The sequence below is a fragment of the Capsicum annuum genome, chromosome 10 (assembly GCF_002878395.1).
Source record: "Capsicum annuum cultivar UCD-10X-F1 chromosome 10, UCD10Xv1.1, whole genome shotgun sequence".
NCBI lineage: Eukaryota > Viridiplantae > Streptophyta > Magnoliopsida > Solanales > Solanaceae > Capsicum > Capsicum annuum.
In genome coordinates this window covers 9,329,556-9,349,701 of record NC_061120.1, presented here as the reverse complement: position 1 = coordinate 9,349,701, position 20,146 = coordinate 9,329,556, and the positions used below count along the sequence as shown (strand labels likewise).

The 20,146-nt window shown below is 34.1% G+C and overlaps 2 protein-coding genes across 4 annotated transcripts; one reads left to right on the top strand and one right to left on the bottom strand.

Annotated features, from left to right (window-relative positions):
* Positions 1-5,589: 5,589 nt before the first annotated feature.
* LOC107845771 (protein SYM1) lies at positions 5,590-10,163 on the top strand. Its single transcript, XM_016690251.2, has 7 exons — positions 5,590-6,115; positions 7,202-7,342; positions 7,473-7,586; positions 7,674-7,847; positions 9,226-9,341; positions 9,683-9,764; positions 9,829-10,163. Exons 1-6 carry the CDS (start codon positions 5,747-5,749, stop codon positions 9,741-9,743), a joined length of 975 nt encoding a protein of 324 aa, XP_016545737.2. The 5' UTR covers positions 5,590-5,746; the 3' UTR covers positions 9,744-9,764; positions 9,829-10,163.
* Positions 10,164-12,442: 2,279 nt separating this feature from the next.
* On the bottom strand, positions 12,443-19,842 carry LOC107845748 (probable protein phosphatase 2C 1). 3 transcript variants are annotated; one of them, XM_016690227.2, is made up of 6 exons: positions 19,665-19,842; positions 17,175-17,661; positions 16,760-17,095; positions 16,538-16,655; positions 16,232-16,455; positions 12,443-13,267 (listed from the first exon to the last, which is right to left on the bottom strand). In XM_016690227.2, the coding sequence occupies exons 2-6, from the start codon at positions 17,415-17,417 to the stop codon at positions 12,800-12,802; spliced, it is 1,389 nt and encodes a 462-aa protein (XP_016545713.1). In that variant the 5' UTR covers positions 17,418-17,661; positions 19,665-19,842; the 3' UTR covers positions 12,443-12,799. The 3 variants fall into 3 exon arrangements, with proteins under 3 accessions (XP_016545713.1, XP_047254445.1, XP_047254446.1); XM_047398489.1 differs by lacking the exon at positions 19,665-19,842 and adding an exon at positions 18,633-19,002; XM_047398490.1 differs by lacking the exon at positions 19,665-19,842 and adding an exon at positions 17,985-18,117.
* Between the last annotated feature and the right edge of the window lie 304 nt (positions 19,843-20,146).

The following is a 20,146-nucleotide window of genomic DNA, read 5'->3' as shown; positions in this document are numbered from 1 at the left end:
AGTATTATTAATTTATTATATTAAGTAGCATATTTTTTTTAAAGTAGTACATATATTGAATGGTACGTATATATGTGTATATATTTTCTATAGACTCTAAAGTAGTATATATTTAATGTATATATGTTTTATAAATTAGTATATATATATAGTGTTTATATGTTGTATGTATATTTTTTAAAGTAGTACATATATTGAATGGTACATATATATGTGTATATATTTTCTATAGACTCTAAAGTAGTATATATTCAACGTATACATGTGTATATGTTTTTTAAATTCTAATGTAGTATATACTATATATATGGTGCATATGTATATATATTATTTAACGTATTTAAAATGTATATAGCTGGGTATATATAGTGTATATTGGAGAAATTTTTTTAATTTCTTTTTGGCTTTGACCGATTTTGACCGGGTTTAGGCGGGTTGAACCGGGTTAGGGCTAATGGGCCGGTCCGGGGTTGTTTCTTGAAAATTTACTGTTGGGTCTGAAATTGGACCGACCCGTTAAACCAGGCTTGCAACCGAACTGGCCCACAACCCGATTAAAAGTGACGGGTCGATTCTGGGTTGACCCGGCCCGGCCTAACTAAGACGTTCATGTTAGTCAAAGTGATATCACACGACATCGCCTCTATTGAAAATTTTATCAAGCACCATAGAATTGATATTATTTTGATGGAGGATATATTTGATAAATTTTAATACTGTAGAAATAATTATATATAATGATATCCTCGAAATAATTATACAAAATCATTCGAGTAGCGCCTCAAATTCGTGCAAGAGGTCATAACGTTCATATATTCTCTACAAAAAGCAACAATTGGACATCGATCGGTGATTACTTTAGTGTTTGTATCGAATGGAATTGCTTATATAACAGATTCGTGGATGTGTGTGCTTAAAAAATAAAAAAATTGTAAAAATATTAAAATCATATGATTATACTCGAATGGAAATTGGAGTAGATTTATTTTTTTTGTTTGTGAGAGATGAATTTAAAGTTTATGATTTGAAGATAAGAAAGTTGAGAGAAATTAAAGGCGTTGAGCTTGATGAATCAGTTCGCCTCAATTGGGCTGCAACATATGTGGAGAATTTAATCTCTCCTAATGCTATATAGATTATAGAGGTTTTTTTTTTAAAAATTATTTTTTTGGTCTCTACAAATAAAGGTTTATTTTGTGTTTCTTTTAGTCATTCAGAGTTTGTTCTTCTCAAACAACCTATTTACTTTTGAGGTATATTCTCTCGAGATTTTATTTTATTTTGTGGAATTAAACTGATATATGTTGTTGTTATTATTATTCCATTCAAATTTTATTTTGTGGGATTATACTGAATGTGTTATGTTGTTTTTTAAGTTAAGTAAAATTTGTATTTTTCAATGATAACTTCAAACACAGGCTAACATATGAATAATCAAATGAAGTTGTAACTTTGTATTTACAACTTTGAACTTTTAACAATAAGTTCGACCCAACTTATGAAAGAGATGAGGATTGAAAGATTCAAGTCCACCAAATTCAGGGTGTGTTCTTAAAGAAAATATTCCTTTCAAGTACCCAAGGTTGTGGTATATATTCTCTCAGAATAAAATGAATCACTTCAACAGAATGGTACCTCAAATTTTGTCAAGCTATGAACGCACTCAACGGTAGTAAATCACACTAGAGTTTTTCAAGGAAAAGAAGTATTTTAGTTCAAAATTTCATATATGTACCTGAGGAAAAACTTAGGTATTTATGACCATCAAGGTATTGCTTCATGAAGAGAGGCAACGGTTCAGAAAGATGCACCTCTTCGTAAAGTTGCAACTCTTTAAAAAAAATCGCAACCTATTAAAAAGGTCATAACCATTCAAACTGAAAAAAAGTCTATTCAAGTTACATTCTTTCTCTTAATATCTTTGCGAAAAAACACTTATTTATTTTTCATTCACACTTTTTAGAAACTCAACATGTTATGATTGTTACATTCGAAGTGTATTCTTCTTCATAATTGTCTTTTTAGTAGGATGGGAAGTACTTTGAATTTAAAAAGAATCCTAAATTCTTGGGAGTATCTTATTTGGATATATTTTTTTGATTGTGTAATTAGGTGTTTAAAGAGTTTTTACAAAATGTTAACCATGAATATAGCTTAAATAATGGTCACAAAATGAGATATTTGTCAGCACTTGAATCAGAAACTTTTTATTAAAAATCAAGAAATTCTAACCATCTTATCAGGATCTTAACGACAGAAAAATTATCAAAAGTTGAGAGCGAGTTTATATATTATATAGCACTAAGGTTAAATTATTTAATTTGATATAAATATCGAATTTAAATAAGTATTTTATCAGCAAAACAACTCCTAGTCCCTAGCGCTCTAGCATATCTTTTTTTTTTTTTCCACAAATAAAATGTTGAGAGAATACATATGCAGGCTCCTGAACTATTTTACTTTTCTCGTATAGGCACCTCAATTAAGTCAGGTACCTATTGAATCCTTTGCTCCTTCACAAATGCTTTCAATTGAGCCCAATTTACTGACGTGACAAAAAATGTAAAATGCGTGTAATACACACGCTGATGATGTGGCAAAGTGACGAATTATATGACTACACATGACATTTTAATTTAAAATAATTATAAAAATAAATTTCTAGTATAATTAAATCTAAATTTTTGTTAAACAAAATCATTAATACCCCTCCCCCAAAACAAACTCAACCTACCCGATCCTCCCTCTCCCTCCCTCCCCCTTCTTCCCTTCCAAACTTACTTTCTTCGTTTTTGAGCAGACAAGAAAAAAAATGGTTCTCCATTTTTTAACATAGAGAAACATTTCTTTTTGAACAATTCAAATCTCTCAGAAGGGTTGAATTATCAATCTGATTCAAATAAATCGGTACATTCTTCTCTGAATTCAGGTAAAAATTCATTGAAAGGTGTTTTTTTGACAGAAATTTAAAGTTGGGTGTGTTAATGCTGGTATAAGTAAATGTAGCTCAATATTGAAGAGGAAAAAGTGTAATGAAGATTCGAATAATGCAAGTAAAATCCAAAAGTCGACTACTTTTTCGTTAAGTGATAATGGTAATAAAGTTGAGGAAGAATCGGTTTCGATTTCGAAATCGAAACCTCAGGCAGCAGCACCCGCGCCAAAAAGTAGCAAGAAAGTGGAGAAAAAGAAAGCGAGGTGAAAACTAAGAAGGTTGCTAGTATTAGCTTCCTTGGTGTGTTGTTTTTCATGGTGCTCTTTGGTGGGTTGGTTCCTTTATTGAATGTGAGATATGGAGGTGTGAGGTTTTTTTCCTATTCTTTTTCTTGGCCTCAATAGGATTCCGAATTACAAGTCAAAAATTCTTGCTACCAATGAGTACGTTGTTTCTTGTTAACCTGGTTTGCAATTTCAGTTAACATTGAATGTTGATAGATGGTAATAAACTATTGTTGCTTCTCTAAGACCATGGATTTGGATTACATTTGTCTTGATTAATGTTGAAGTCAGTCAGGTTGTGTTTCACAAAAATAAAAAAAAAAAAATATGGAGGTGTGAGGAAGCCATTTACAAGCGGAGATTTTTGGGAATGAATTTTCGGATAAACATCACGAAAGAATCTTTCACATGTTTTCTTTGAGAATTTAGGAGTTATGAAGATATGGTATTTTTTGTATGTAGAAAAAATAGAAAAAGTTAGTTACAGAGAAGAGGATGATGCTATTTTTTGGATGTAAAAATAATGGAAAATGGTAGAGTTATGGAGAAGATGATGCTTTTTTTTTTCTTTTTAATTCTTTAGGCCAAAACTATCGATAGGACCTTAAACTTTTTCCAAAAATTCACTTAGACCCCTAAACTAAGGACTGTACTTATTAGATCCCTAAATCCCCGAATTTTGTTCCAATTGGGCATTTTTTGCCCAATCAGCTAAAATCTCAATTTTTTTTTTTAAAAAAGTAATTCTCATGATAATTTCTGATATCAATTTCTTCATTTTTTGCAAGAAAATGATTCCCCATTACATTGGATTTGAGTTATTTAAGTTCATAAACATGTAATTTCGAACAATCTTGAAATTATGAAGTTAATTTTTCGGCGAGTCTCGCCAGAAAATGCATTCGAAAATGGCTAAAGAAGATGATGACTGAGGTCGTGGTTTGCAAAGGAAGACGCTGATGATGAAGGGTTGTGAAGAAGATGATGAACGAGGGGCGGAGGTTGCGGAGAAGACGATGAAGGGGGCGGGGGGCGGTGAAGAAGATGATGAAAGGGGGGCGGGGGGCGGTGAAGAAGATGATGAAAGGGGGGCAGGGGGCTTTTTTTAAATTTTTTTATTAAGAAATTATAATAATTAAAAATAATATTAATAAAATAATTTACATATAAGTTTTTTTAATTAAAAAAAAAGTAAAATATTATTTAATCTAATGTTCACGCGCCTAAGGAGAGTGTAACACACTCTCCGTGCCAAATCAGCATTTTATGCCTGATAGGTATCAATTTTAGCACTTGAGGGGCCTGATAGGTACAAGCCTTAGTTGGGGGGTCTAAGTGAATTTTCAGGACAAGTTTGAGGTCCTATCGATAGGTTTGACCAATTCTTTAATATGTCTTTTTTTAATTGGTTGGATTTTTTTATGTTTAATTTTTTTTTATGAATTATCATCTCTCACTCTCCTACTGGAGAGTGTATTACACATGTCACGCCACATCAACGCCACATCAGCAATTGTGTTCAATTGAAATGTTTTATGAAGGAGTAAAGAGTTTAATAGATACCTGTCCTAATTGAGGTACCTATATGAAAAAAATCGAATAATTGAGGAGCCTGTATATGTATTTAGCCAAAACTGTTTTGACACATTTTATGGGTTGGGAATTATATTGATGGGACATAAATCAACAAAATAAAATTGAGATAATCAACTAATTGAGAATTAACAAATGTGTAAGTATTTACCAGCAACATAACTCTCAAACAATTCTAGCATATCTTTACCAATCTGAGCTGTGATGCAGTAATATTGCTCTACTCTTAATCAAAAATTTCGAATTTGAGTTATGAATACTGAGAAAATTATGTTGGGAGCGATTCGAATTAATCAAATTTTTAATATGACTGGTCTTCAAATTAATCTAACTTCAATACAAATACCAAACCATGTAGAAAACCAAAAAGACGTACTCCTTTCATTTAAAAAAAAAATCATATTTTTCTTTTTAGTTCATTTAAAAAAGTATGACCATTTCTTTTTTATTTTTTTACAATACTTTATATTTACCACATGACATCTTTCATATCACAAGATTAAATAATATTTTAATATATTTGACACAATTTTAATTTAAAATTATAAAATTAACTTTTTATTTTTTAAAATTTTGTGTCAAGTCAAGATAGATCTTTTAAAAATATGTTATGTTTAATATCATAAGATCAAATAATATTTTAATATATTTGACACAATTATAATTTAAAATTATAAAAATAATTTTTTATTTTATTTTTTTAAATTTTGTGTTAAATCAACACCTTTTTTTTTTTTTTTAAATGGAGGAAGTATCTTTTATATTTTCCACATAAATAAAATGTTTCACACATTTTCTAGTTTTTTCTAGGACTAACTCCTCCCCGCCCCCCTCCCCACCCCCACTCCCCAAACCGACCAAACTACCTAAGTACATCATTGGATTTATTTCATTTTCCTTTTCAAACTTGCCTTCTTACAATCAACCAATCATCATGTCAGCACTCAACAATTTTGCTTCTCATGTCCTCTCAAAAAAATCCCTTCAACAATCCAAAAAAACTCCAACTTCCTTCATCAACTTTTCTCAATTCTTCACTATACAAAATTCACCAAAAACCCCATCAAGAATTAGCCTTGTTTGTCCAATAAATGCTGTCACAGAAGATAGAGAAGCAAAGACAAGTCAAGAAAATGAAAAGAAAGAACCAAATAAAAATTATACTGAAGTTGAAAGAAAAATCAAGAATAGTTTATTGTCCATTTTATTGGATAAAGATAGGTTTTTTAATGCTGCAATTGTACTTGGTGCTGGTACACTTGCTATTACAAAGTTGCTTACTATAGATCATGAGTTTTGGCATGTAAGTTCTTTTATTTATCTTTGAGTAAAGCATCTAGTACCTCAAGGGTCACCAAATTTGCTACGACACATGCAACTTCACGGGTCTTATTACTCCTGAACTAAATTTTAGCTTATTTTTGTCATCTTTTTTGGCTGATGTGATATCTTTAATTTATCAATTTTTTTAGCTGATGTGAGTCTCATTTTATGTAATAAAGGCGTCACATAAGCAAAAAAGTGTGACTAAAATATGCTAAAATTGAGTTTTGAGTTTAGGGTAATAGAACTGTCGTGAAGTTGGGGTGTGTACAACTAACTTTGGCCATAGTTTGGGGTACTGGATGATTATCTCTTTTATCTTTTTTTTTTGCTTTTGAATATTCCTTTCGTTTTAATTTATGTGGCATCATTTGACTTACACAAAGTTTAAGAAAGAAATGAACGACTTCTGAAATTTGTGGTCTAAAATGCTGTTAGACTAGTTATGTTGATGTAATTCATTATATTAAGGACAAATATAGAATTCTAAAAGTGTCATTAAAAATGTACATAGTAGTTTAAGCTTTTACATGAAATATTCACAAAATTCAACATGCTAACAAGGCCAGGTTGAGGTCCAAATCTCACTTACACCCTTTATTGAAGATGATTTTCGTTTGCTTGGACCGTGGAAAAGAATCAGATATGCATGTGAGGCAGTGGCGGAGCCAGGATTTTCAATGAGGGGTTCATAAGTGAACATACGAACTAACCGAAGGAGTTTCAATATCTACTATCTATACATAAAAAATAATTTTAACCATGTATATATAGCATAATTTTCCATACGAACTAACTGAAGGAGTTTCAATATCTACTATCTATACATAAAAAATAATTTTAACCATGTATATATAGCATAATTTTCCGCCCGAACCCCCTAGCCGAAGGGCAGCTCCCGTCCCTGATGTGAGGGTGTGTGATGGAAGTATACTTAAGTGAATGAAAGTGTTTTCTCTCTAACGACTTAATCTTTTAGATGAAATAATCACATAATTCAACATAGTGCAGACTGCTCCCCCCAACCCCCTTTGTATGGCTTTAATTTTCTTGGTTGTGTACTCAGGGATGGACACTTTACGAGATACTAAGGTATGCCCCGGAGCACAATTGGATTGCATATGAAGAAGCTCTGAAAGCAAATCCTGTATTAGCTAAAATGGCCATTAGTGGTATTGTCTACTCTGTAGGAGACTGGATCGCTCAAGTAAGTATTGTCGGTAGATATCTTTAGTTGATCTGATAGTGTAAAACGTTTGTATACCTTCAGTTTATGGAAGTTATGTTCTTCCAAAATATTGGGAGCTGCTGTTTTATTTTGCTATGTTGATTTACAGTGCTATGAAGGGAAGCCTCTTCTTGAATTTGACCGGACGCGCATGTTTAGATCTGGTCTCGTTGGATTTTCGCTTCATGGTTCCCTTTCCCACTACTATTACCAATTTTGTGAGGTGATGCTTCTGGCTCATATCTTGATTGATCAACTGTATCTTTTGACATATTTGATGAAAGCTAAAAGGTTTGACTCTAACTTGCAGGCTCTTTTCCCATCCAACGATTGGTGGGTGGTTCCTGCTAAAGTTGCTTTTGACCAAACCATCTGGTCAGCAATTTGGAATAGCATCTATTTTGTGGTCTTGGGTTTATTGCGCTTTGAATCTGCAGCCACTATTTTCGGCGAACTCAAAACCACGTTTTGGCCGATGTTAACAGTAAGGAACTCCTTAACGATCTATCTTAAACTGTTACGATATTTAATGATCCGAAGTTTGAATTATAGCTATAATAGGAATAACTGAGTATTAGCTCAAGATATTGAGTTGGTTTTTGCTGATTCAACGGAAGTTAGTCCGAGTTTACTGTTTGATCTGTTAAAAATTGGTTCGATTGCTGAACATATCTTCAAGGCCGTTATATTGTTGCCTCTTTATGATTTATCCTTTTTAGTATTGCCATGAGGCACCAGAAATTTCAAGAACGCTGATACTTATCAAGTCTACTTGGATATCTAAGATGGTCGCCTGTTTCTAAAAATATGTCCAGGGTGGTAGTATTTCACATTGCCCTATCTTTTTATAAGATTCTAGTATTCAACAGAAGTTGACGATAGTTGTTCTGTTGGAACTCGAGAAGTAGAACTACTTGGAATTGTTAGTATATACATATATATTGTTTTTATATAGGCATCATGTATAAACAAACACTCAAACTTGGCGTCAACCGGCAAGTTAAAACTCCAAATTTGAATATGCACATCTAGACACCCCAACTCGTCCCCTATGTGTCAGTTGAACAATCTTAACTTACAAAATGATCATCTAGACACCTCCAAAATTTATGTGTCACATCAGTGTCGGGTGTTCACGAGACACAGTGCGGACGTGTAGGGGTGTTTAATTGCCAGTTGAAATCACGTTGAGGTGTCTAGATGCGCACTCTCAAAATTGGAGACAACTTGAGTGCTTAGTTGTCGGCTGAGGCCAAGTTTGAGTGTTTGTTTAGCCTACAAACAAGCCAATGGCGTTGTTGCTGAGCAACACGTGGTACTCCATGATGAGCACAGAAAGTACTCCATGTATTTTCTATTACCTATATTAGTGTGGAAAGCTTTTTAAATTTGAAGTATCCCATACTTGTATCATTTCAGCGGAACGACAAAAACATTTTTGAGGCTGTTCTTCTCTTAGACCTTGCGCCATTTCAAATATATACCATACAGATTATGTGACAACTCTTGACATTTTGGTGTCCCTCGACGCCTATGCCTGTCTTCCTTGAACTGTTTATGAACTCTGCTTGAACTGTTATTGATTTGTGGACAGTGCATTATGAAAAACTAAGATCTATGCACAAGTTGGACTGGACAACACTGTCAATGGGAAAAGAAAAAGAAAAAAGCGAGCGAGAGAGAGGGAATTGTATTTGTTTACTCCGAGAGGTTGTAGAGTGGGTACACGTAGAAACTTTATCGAGTTCAACATTTTCACTAACTAATCAAAAATTTCCTTTAATACAACTCTTTGTTGTTCTGGTGCTTTATAGATTGATGATGGCTTATAAGAATACTAAATCAGTTCTTAATTCTTTCAGGCAGGGTGGAAACTTTGGCCGTTCGCTCACCTAATAACTTATGGAGTTATTCCTCTTGAGCAAAGACTCCTTTGGGTGGACTGTGTCGAACTGGTTTGGGTTACTATTCTCTCAACGTGAGTTTCTGATTAAGTTTTACAATTGCTTTCATATAACCTGCGACAGAAGTACCATGTGGAACTTGTTCGTATTCTCATCCTTAACAATTTTAACGACTAACATACATCATGGACATTATGTTGTCATGCCATCGATGTTGTCTTATGAACTAAAAGACAATCATCTGAAAAAACTACTGATTATTTTATTATGTTGTCATCGCATTTTATGTTACCTGTCCAAACGCCTTAATCGCTATGTTCAGTATCTTTACATGTCATATTATATACGCTAGAACATCGTGGAGAAGGCATAATAGTATCTTACCTTCCTGACACTTGAGAATTCATATTTGCAGTTACTCAAATGAGAAATCAGAGGCGCGGATATCTGAAGAATCGGAAGCTAAATCTGATTGATCGTCAAGTAAATTGCACAAGGTACTAACCCAAACTAAACTGCGCTCTTCAATCGTGAAGCTTATTCTTATGTTTGCGTTTGCAGGATTAATCGAGCAAGCAACTTTACGGATTCACTGAGTTTTATTATCAAGTTAAAGTAAAAAAATTAGCCAGCCTTTGAGAAAGCTACTTACTTTTGGAAAAGTGTCTAGTATAAGCCAGTAGGTTTTTATTATTATTACTATTACTTGCTCTACTTGGCTTTATTTACCTCTTGGTGAATGGGGGAAGATATAAAATGGGAGAAGTTAAAAAGAGGAGTTTAATATGTGAAGATAGTTTCTATGTATATATATGTATATGCACTTCTGTAAATATGCAGAGGAACATCATGTAGTATAATTCAGTCAAAATATATCCATCCTGTATACAAATTTATCTTTGCTTCTTGTTAATAGTTCCCTTTTTCACTTGTACTGTAGCCCGGGTTTTTCGAAAACAGCGTCTCTACTTAACATTATTAGGGGCCGAGGTCTGCTTACACGATATTCTCTTCAAATTTCACTTGTGGAATTGTACTTGATTTGTTGTTGTTGAAGTCCGCCAATTGGATTAATCTGAATTCACGCCGCATAAGGTCATTTAAAAGGAAGTGTTTTCAATCAGAAATTTCATTGCTATGTGACTCGAACTTGAGATCTCTCGTTAAGAATGAAAGAATCATATTCAGGTCTAAACTTGTCATTGAAACAAATATTTGGCTAACTCAACAATGAGGTGTTTTAAGAGATTTGAAAATCTTGAAAAAGTGATCTTTCTCTATTTCAATTTGTTTAAAACGAAAAAATTAAAAGACATTTTGGTACATTTTAAGTTGTACTTTCTTACATCTATAAACCAAACAAATAAATTAAAGCAAGACAATAGTTAGTGATTGTTTTCAACTATGACCTCTTATTAAATGTAATACCATCAAAAGTATGGACCATGATGTTATTGAGGTTGTTCTTTTTTGCACAATGAACTCTTGTTTACTAACTAATCAACTAGGCTACATTTTGGAATGATTTTTGAGTCTTCACAATCTATTATTGTTTGTCGATGTCACGCCAAAGCTTAAAGTCCTTTGTTGACAACAACAACAACAACCATATACGCAACATAATTCCACGCCCGGGGGTTTAGGAAGGATCGTGTGTACAATATCTTACTCCTACAAGGTGGAGTGGCTATCTCCGATAGGTAGAGAGGTTGTTTCCTATATAGTCTGGACAAAGTACTCTATTGGAAACACCTTGTAATCATAAACATTTCACATTATTGTACACTTGCAGATTAACAACAACAACATATGTTGTGTAACACAAGTAGGGTCAGGGGAAGGTAAAGTGTACGCGGACCTTCACTTCCTACTTCTTAGTATTTTTACCTTTTCCCCCTTCAATGTTTCTCTTGATTTGTTTGCATCTTAGATACAATTTGAAACCTTGTAAAACTTTACCTTAAAAAGTGTCCATTCTGTTTGTGAAACATAGTGTGGGATTCACCTACTGTTTTCAAACTCGACATGTTTTTCGAGTTTTCTATCCGAACTAACATCAAATGTTTATCAAAACATACCTCAACTATCAGTTATTCCCTTTTCCTACCTGAATGGTGGTAATGTTTCAAGTAGGAAAAGGAAACAATTGATACTTCAGGCAGAAAAAGTGAACACCTGGTAGTTCAGGTAATAATAAACTCGCAAAAAAAACATGATATTTCAGTGTGCAATGCAAATTGAATGTAAACGTTCTTCATATATGCAAATTCCAGTAGATCTCTTGGTATACTTGACATTATCCTTTTACTGCTGTGATATGTCTCAAGCGCTCTGCAAAAATTTAGGTGCCTCAATATTGATCTCAACCGGTAATTAAACACTCTTAACTCGTCGACTCTACTATCTCGTGGACACCCGATACTAACATGATACATAAATTTTGGGGGTATATAGATGATCATTATGTTGGAGTATTCAAATAACGCAATAGAAATGAGTTGAGGTGTCTAGTCTAGATACGCATACTCAAAAGTTGGAGTGTTTAGTTATCCGTTGAGGACAAGTTAAAAGCTGTCTATTTATTATGTTTTCTTTTTTAGTTATGACCAAATATGAAGGACTGGTCCTATATCATATATTTGAATAACTATAAGCATTGATGAAAATGAAAAAGACCATACATGTCCATGCTTTATACATTGGCCACAAATGGTTAAACCAAATAAATCTTAAAAGTACAATGAGTTCACTGCTAAGAATCTTAAAGGTTGACTTCATCAAGTTAATATCTTGAATGAGGTCATTGGTGATGGACGACTAACACATACGTATAATTTAAGGGGGTTATAATTCAGGGGCCCCACATCAAGGGCGTTGTAGTGTAAACAGCCTACCCAGACGCAAGCATCAATAATTGATTCCACAGCTTAAACGTGGAGACAACTACATCATTGCTCCAAGGATGCACCTTTATCCTATGTTGCTCGGACTCTTCAAAAATATTGTTGCACTGGTGTCAGATCCTTCAAAAATGCACTACTTTTGAAGTATTAGATACGCACCCAACCACATTTTCGAAGAGTGAACAATATAGCCTGTATAGGCTGAACTCTCATCAAACTGAGAGTACACACAACATAAATTGTCATTATATTTCATTTCTAAGAAGGTAACATCTTAAGAAACGAGAAATTCACTGTTGAAATATGAATGATATGGATGCCAGTTGACATAGTGAATGAATCAAATGTGGAAAATAAAAATAAACATGCTGAGAAAAAGCGCTTAGCGATGTATGAAAGCGCTCTATATCAATGCGGGAGTTGGGAGAGGGTGGACATATACACGGTCTAGAATACCACAACGCCTCAATCCCAAATAAGTTGGCGTTGCCTATATGAGTCCTCATAGTCTAGAATGTTGCAGCAAAGAAGATATTTGCATGGATTGTAGAGGATGGCACCAATGGCACTCTCTCTATCGACGGAAGAATTTGTATATAACAACAATCATAACTGAATAACAAGGCTAATTAAGGTTTTGGCCTCTCGTCGGAGAATCTTGGAAGCTGAACCAGAGAGTTGACTCGAGTAACACCTTCCAATCCTGACCATTTCTGATCTTCTGTTACCGCGGTTTCTTGATCTGCTTCGGCTACTACTTGTTTATAGACATCGTTGTGTTCGGCTGATCTGACAGTAGTGTTTCTCTGCAGAGATGGCTCGGAGTTGTGCCCGTCATCCGATTCAGCAGCATTACCAGAATGGTTTCTCTGAAGTGCAGCAGAAGAGAAAGTCCGCTCCTCCTCATTGTCAGATTCCAAGTCCATTTTTCCATCCAAGAATAAGCAAACAACAGCACAATCATCCATTTTTGAAGTCGGATATTTTACTTTCCATTCGCGTGCAGCAGCATCAACTAGGATTCTGGCAGCTGATGATCGTGTCGACGCTGATGACACTATATCGACCACTTCTTCATTACTCAAGACATCCCAGACCTGCAATCAAGAATAGCCATTCAATTTCGAAACAATAGTTCATTACACAAGTCATACCGCCTCTGCCAAATTTCTAATTCTAGCCTCTGCAAGTGAATTCTCATCCAACTTGAAACAAATGAGTTAGAAAGACTTTACCAAGAATAAGCTGCAGGAAAGCAACATGCGAAAATTAAATCGTTTGGCGGATTTTCCCATGATAATTTTTGTTTCCTCAACTACAACAACTAGGTTGGATATATGTATCCTCATCGATCATGTCGCTCTATTCAAACCCATCTTGGACAAATGTAGACAATAAAAATAAAAAATAGGAAGTGTAAAAAGAGAATCCCGGTACACTAAAGCTCCTGCTATGCAAGATACGGGGAAGGGCTCCACCACAAGGATGTATTATACGCAGCCTTACCTTGCATTTTTACCGGAGGCTGTTTCCAAGGCAAATGCTAGAAGTGTATGGGGTAAGAATTAGTTGAATACACGTGGCACTCGAGGGAGAAAGCGAAGAAGAGTCCGGGAATGTTGGTTCCCCCAAAGAAACTCTGGAGAAAGGGAAAGCAAAAATATACAAGAAGATAAGGAATTTGAGACGACTAAGGACATGGACAAAGAGATGAAAGAGCACAAAGTGTCAGAGGAGTCAGGTGCGTGGACGAGCTCGTACGGATCTGAATGCTGTAAGACCAGCTGACACCACCAACGGCATCTCCACATGGTCCCCCAACATTGGTTTAGGTACTATAGGGCTAAGTTGGAGCATTGTTATTGGCTAATGCCTTACTAATTGTAACCTATAAATAGTTCGTCCTAGTGATTTGTCACCTCGTTCTGATTTCTAGCAATGCAACAGTAACCCTTTATTCGGCATCAAGTTTGTTTGTCTTACCTTTACTTGCTCGTTCTAATCGATCTGTGGGAAAGCATCCTTCAGAGACAAGGCCTATCTCTCGGAGACATTCATACACGCTCAGATTCACACTTTTGCTCTTTATTCAGCTTATTTACTCGTCTTAGCATCTAACAACTATTAGATCTATAGCTACTGTTCTTTAGCTTGTTTTACTTAGCTCATCACTTAATCGATATTCAAACTGCTGGTAAACGGACTTAAAACAAGGGTTAGATTAACGCGTGTTCTCTTGGTCTCATACAGAAGGGGAGCCTTAGAGTAACTGGTAAAGTTGCTGCCATGTGATCAGGAGGTCACGGGTTTAAGCCTTGGAAACAGCCTCTGACAGAAATGCAAGGTAAGACTGCATACGATACACCCTTGTGGTGGGGCCCTTCTCCGGACACCGCGCATAGCGATAACTTTAGTGCACTGGGCTGCCCTCTTGGCCTCATACAGATTCAACTGTACCGATTTTAAGGGTAAACACGAAATTCTCTATATTTTCTACTAGCATATAAAGCTCTGAACAAAAAAAAAACCGGCAAAGCAACTAAAGTAAACGTCTTAACATGACTAAAACATATTCCAAATAACTATTGAGCACGATTCCCCGGGGAGGAACAGGTCGCTCAAGCAAAGGAAGAGTGAAAATAATAACACTTGAGAATTTGTGGGATATTATGAAACAATGGGGTTGTTGTTCTCGTTTTGCTGGTGCAATTTAACCAAAACAATATTCCATGCCAAGGGCCTAATCATCTCAAAAACCAATTTTTTTTTTGAAAAATCTTGGAGTCAAACCAAACACCATTATGTGTTTCAGCCCACAAATTTCAAAAGCCTTCATTTTTTCCGTATACACCATGTCAAGTCAGAGGGTGCCACATAAAATGGGACGGCGGGAGTAATACGTTTTGCTTTACCAAAAAAATAATTTCCTTTACTTTCTTAAACAGTCAGTTGATAGAACATTGTTAGACAGAAGTCTAAGCCCTTTGTCAGACTAAGAAGACTTGGCATCCAAAATTGTTCCAAGCTAGCTTCAGATTTATAGTGCACGACTTCTCAATTCGTTCTTTTTTCCATGTCATAATATGTTGCTAAATTTAACTTATGGATCGTACTTACGTAGTACTGCTTTGTGGGTGCCGTATTTCTGTTATTTCATCTTGTCTCATGTTTTATCACGACTTTATTTACTATTCTTTCTGTCTTGAGCCGAGGGTCTTATCGGAAACAACTTTTGTACTACTTCGGAGGTGGTGGTATGGACTGCGTACATTTCACCCTCCCCAGACCCCACTAGGTGGGAATACACTGGACTTACGCAAGTGGAACAATACATACAATACAATATGGATTATACAGCTCCAATTAACACAAGTCAAAATGCAGGATAAAGGAAAGTCACATTCATCAAAATAGTAGTATTGGAGTCTGCCAGAAGTTCACATTTGTAGATTATTGTTAAATAAGTACAGAATCTCAGAAATGTTAACAATGGACACAGGAAGCAACAATAAGTGACCGTATCCAGATAATCAACTCTTCTGTTCATTCATGTAATTTATAAAACAATGTAATATGCATATCTGGAGAAGCATATATCAAGTATATAGAATACCAACACAACATATCAAAAAGCTATATTACTGGAAATTTCAAGGTTGTAACATTCACCATAATACTAGAATTAGAGTTACCTAAAAGGATCAATTTGTAACTGAATTTTCATTGAGGTTTTATTCACATAAACTTAAAATACCTTAACACGACATTGTCTTGTTGGGGTGTGGTTATTAGAAAGGACATGGCGCCGCTGGTTTCTTCCTTTTCTGGACTGCTTTAGATTGTTTTTCCTTGAGCTAAGGGTCTACCGGAAACAGCCTCCCTATCTCTAAGGCAGGGGTAAGGTCTACGCCCTCCCAAGACCCCACATTGTGGGACTACACGGAGTATGTTGTTGTTGTACTTACAACACCTTAACAAACGCCATTTCAGGCTGGCTCGAGTGCTTCTATAATTTGATTAAACTAATAAATTATATAGAGACTCAGACAAGAGTAACATACCCCATCAGAAGCAAGAACGATGAACTTGTCCCTCTCTGTAAGAACCCGGTGAGAAAATTCTGGTACAGATATTACTCCATAGTCCTTCACACAAAAATCGCCAAATGCTCGAGCCATTGCTAATCCAGGGGCATTATCAAATGGCAACCAAACTCTCTGCACTTCTGGCTCATCTTGCAATGCGAAAACCCGACCTTTACACTGTTTAATCCTCTCAGCTTCCTCTGGCAACAGAAATACTAGATTATCGAATAGGAATTCTGAAACGGTTATACACGAGGAAGACTCACTACGAAAGAGACATACTAGGTAAATCGGGCTTCAGATCAACTGTCAACTGGACTGCAACCATTGAATCATTCTCATCTTTTGATGCCAATATTGCCCGAGAATCACCAATATAGCCTATATAAAGGTCTGAACCCTTAAAACACGTACGAACAAAAATAAGCTCATGAAATGGAAGAAAAAGGAACAAGACGATGGAAATAACATGAGGAAAGTAACGACAAACATGACTCATCTTACCTGTTTTAATAGCGTAATAGCAGTGCTGCCGCTGCAAAAGCAATCCAAATTAGGTTGGGACCTCAATTCTTTGTCCATCGCCTTGTATGATTGAAGGAAAGATTCTCTCCATTGCGTTTCCATTTTATCATCCACCACTTGATCCTTATCGGGATCCACAACTTCCAATTGTGGATCCTCGTTGCAGCAATCGCCAGCGCCCTTTGATTCAAATGACTGAAATGTTGACATTAGCTTCAGCGGCAGCACATCCCTTACTTTGCTAGCAACAAGATGACCATGTGGACCATGGCCATCAAATACCCCACAAAAAGTCACATCTTCCGCCATGAAATCCTGCATAGGTACGTACATTCATGTTTAATATAAAGGTAGTTCTACTGTTCTATCATCTCTGTGTAAAAGCACGACTTACTTCCCACACGATCATGGCGTCCTGATTAATTCCCTTACGTCCTTGTTGTGTGAATATGCAAGAAGTTCGGCTCTTTCCATTCGTAAAGATCCGATTAGGAATTGAACTCAGATGCTTCAATGCAACGGCGTGATCAGAAAAAGTTCTTCTAATCCTCTTTCGACAAAACATGCTTATTCCTAAACATTCAGGTGAAACTTTTTCTCCATTGCTCCTACTACTCGTTGACACACAACCCCCCATTTACTCACACATACAAAGTGATCATCTCATTGACAACAAGAGAAAATACATCTTACAGGATTCACAACGTTGAAATGACAAGATCGATTCCAGCGAGGCAAGAAAAGGCGATTTTGGTCTTAATGGAGATAGGTAAGCTCTCTTTATCCTTGTTCAAAATATCAATTCAGTCAACTGAAAAAACAGCAGGGCAGCCCCGGCCAGCCTTACCTTATATTTTTGCCAGAGTCTGTTTCCAAGACAGCTAAACAATACAAGAAGAAGGAAAATATTACTTAAATGCAATTGTTTATTGAAAAGTACATAACAAGATGGAAATGCCAACAAAGACTAATCAACCAAAACATAGTTTAAAGGATATTACATGTGAGCTATGAATATAATATTAACCATTCTACTGTCTTAACCTGTTGGCTTTTATGGAAATCTCAATTATACAAGTCAAAATTAATAAAATTTATGTACTCATTCATCAATAAAATAAACAATGTAGCTAGGAAAACATAAAGCATGGAACTTAGAAAAAACATAAATAAAATAACATGAAAAAACAAGAAACAAGATAACCTCATAAGTTGTCAAGGCTTCATCTTTTCTATACCTCAATTACCAAAAAAAATGAGAAGTAAAAAAGCCTAAAATAAGTTAGCATTTGATCATAAATTTTGGAAATTTATATTCAAATATCTATTTGACCATTAAATTTTATAAGATTTCTTCTAATATTTTAAAGTTGCCAAAAACTAGCTTGGACCACTTTTTTGGATTTTTCTGGAACTTCCGCTCAAATCCAACTAAAATTCATCTTCAAACACAACTTCAAAAACTCAAAATTTAAAATTTCAACTTCAAAATCTATAGTCAAAAGGGGCTAAAAATAGTATTCAAAAGTCCTTTTAATCAGTTTCAAAAGTATTTACTCATTTTCTTTTTTTAGTAATACTTTAATTTCAACTTTTCGTATGACATTATTAAGACTACAGGATTAAAGGACATTTTATTACATTTGATGTAACTTTAATTTAAAACCACATGATTCAAAAATCTTATTTATTTTTTTAAATTTAGTGTCAGTTCAAACTAATTCATTCTTTTTTAAACGAAAGAAGTATAAAAAAGATAGATCATAAATGCATAATTTCTGCCTTTTTAGATTAGGTACAAACTAAAGAAAGTGAAAAGCTAAAGATAAAAGAGAAAAAGAAAAGGCAGTACCTTTGTGAACACATAAATAGCAACAGCTCCAAAAGAGAAAAAGATTGAAAATGAACAAAGAAATCTAATCTCAACTACACATCACCAAAAAATCAAGTGGCTGAAAAATACATATTGTAAAAACTGAAAATTAGAAAATATAAAAGAGAAAATAAGCAAAAACAAGGGGTGTTTAGGAAAAAAATCAGATTTTTAAACCTAAAAGATCCTTTTTTTATCAATCCAAAACCCCAAAAAAAAAGATTAACTTTCTGAAAACTTCAAAATCCAAGAAAATATGGATATAGTACTACATTCATTTTAATTCCTCGTTCATTTTAACTTGTTGCTTATATCTAAAATAAATTTTAATTTTTATTTATCACTTTTAGACGTATCAGAAAAATCAAAAGTATTTTCCCTGTTTTACTTAGCATTAATTGGTTGTCCTTCAGATCATTTTCAAGACATAATACTGTCGTTTGATTGGGAAAGAGTTATCATGAATAATTAATCTTGAGATTAGTTATTTCATCAGATATGTGGAATAATTTAACCCATCACTATGGTGTAAATAATCGAATAAATAATCTTCATATAAATTAATACCTCATTTATCCAAACATTGAATAAAATTATCTTCATTTTATCTCGAGATTATTTATTCTTTATACCTCAAACCAAATGACCCCGTAGTTAATAAGGATAGTGCTTAAAACAACAATATCAATTATTTTTTTGTTAATAGATATGTCAAGTTCAAATATGACAAGTAAAATAAATGAATGAATATTTTACTAAAAAAAGTAGTCATTTCAATCTATTTTTCTAATTTATTAAATCAACAAAATTTTATTATTTTCTTAGATACTAAACTACTAATCCTATCATGAAATGACTACGTAAAATATTGTTAGTCAAATTTAGATTTCCAATCTATAATTGATTTAAATTAGTTTAATAAAATAAATCTTTAATAACTAGTATTATCTTAAGATCGAATGTCAAGTCAACATAAGCTAAATAAAATAAAACGGAGTAAGTAGTAAGTACCTTTTCAACTTGGCTCTATTGAAATTCAAGATTTTCTATAACTTGGAATCAACAATGTAGTTTCAATTACTATATGAGTTTTATCTCTCTTTATTTTTTTTAAAAAAAAATATATATTTTGAAGAAAGAATAGAGAAGAATAATAAGAAGCATAGAAGAAAGAAAGCTGGCAAATTAATTGCAGAAGTAGAAAGTAGGAGAGAGTTTTAGTTGTGAATTTTGTGTTCACTTTCCAGTAGGAAATTATTATTATTATTATTATTATTATTATTATTATTATTATTATATGTTGATGGTCCTAATGGAAACTGTAAAGTGAACAGTACTACTTGTTTGACTTGTTAATACCTTGTGGCTGCTCTGTTGGATTTACTTGAAAAGTAAAACATTGTTTTCAAGAGTTTAATTTTCAACAATTTAATTTCAATTGTTGGCTTTTGATTTCATACTGGAAAAGTTAAATTTGAAGTTTGTTTTGATAA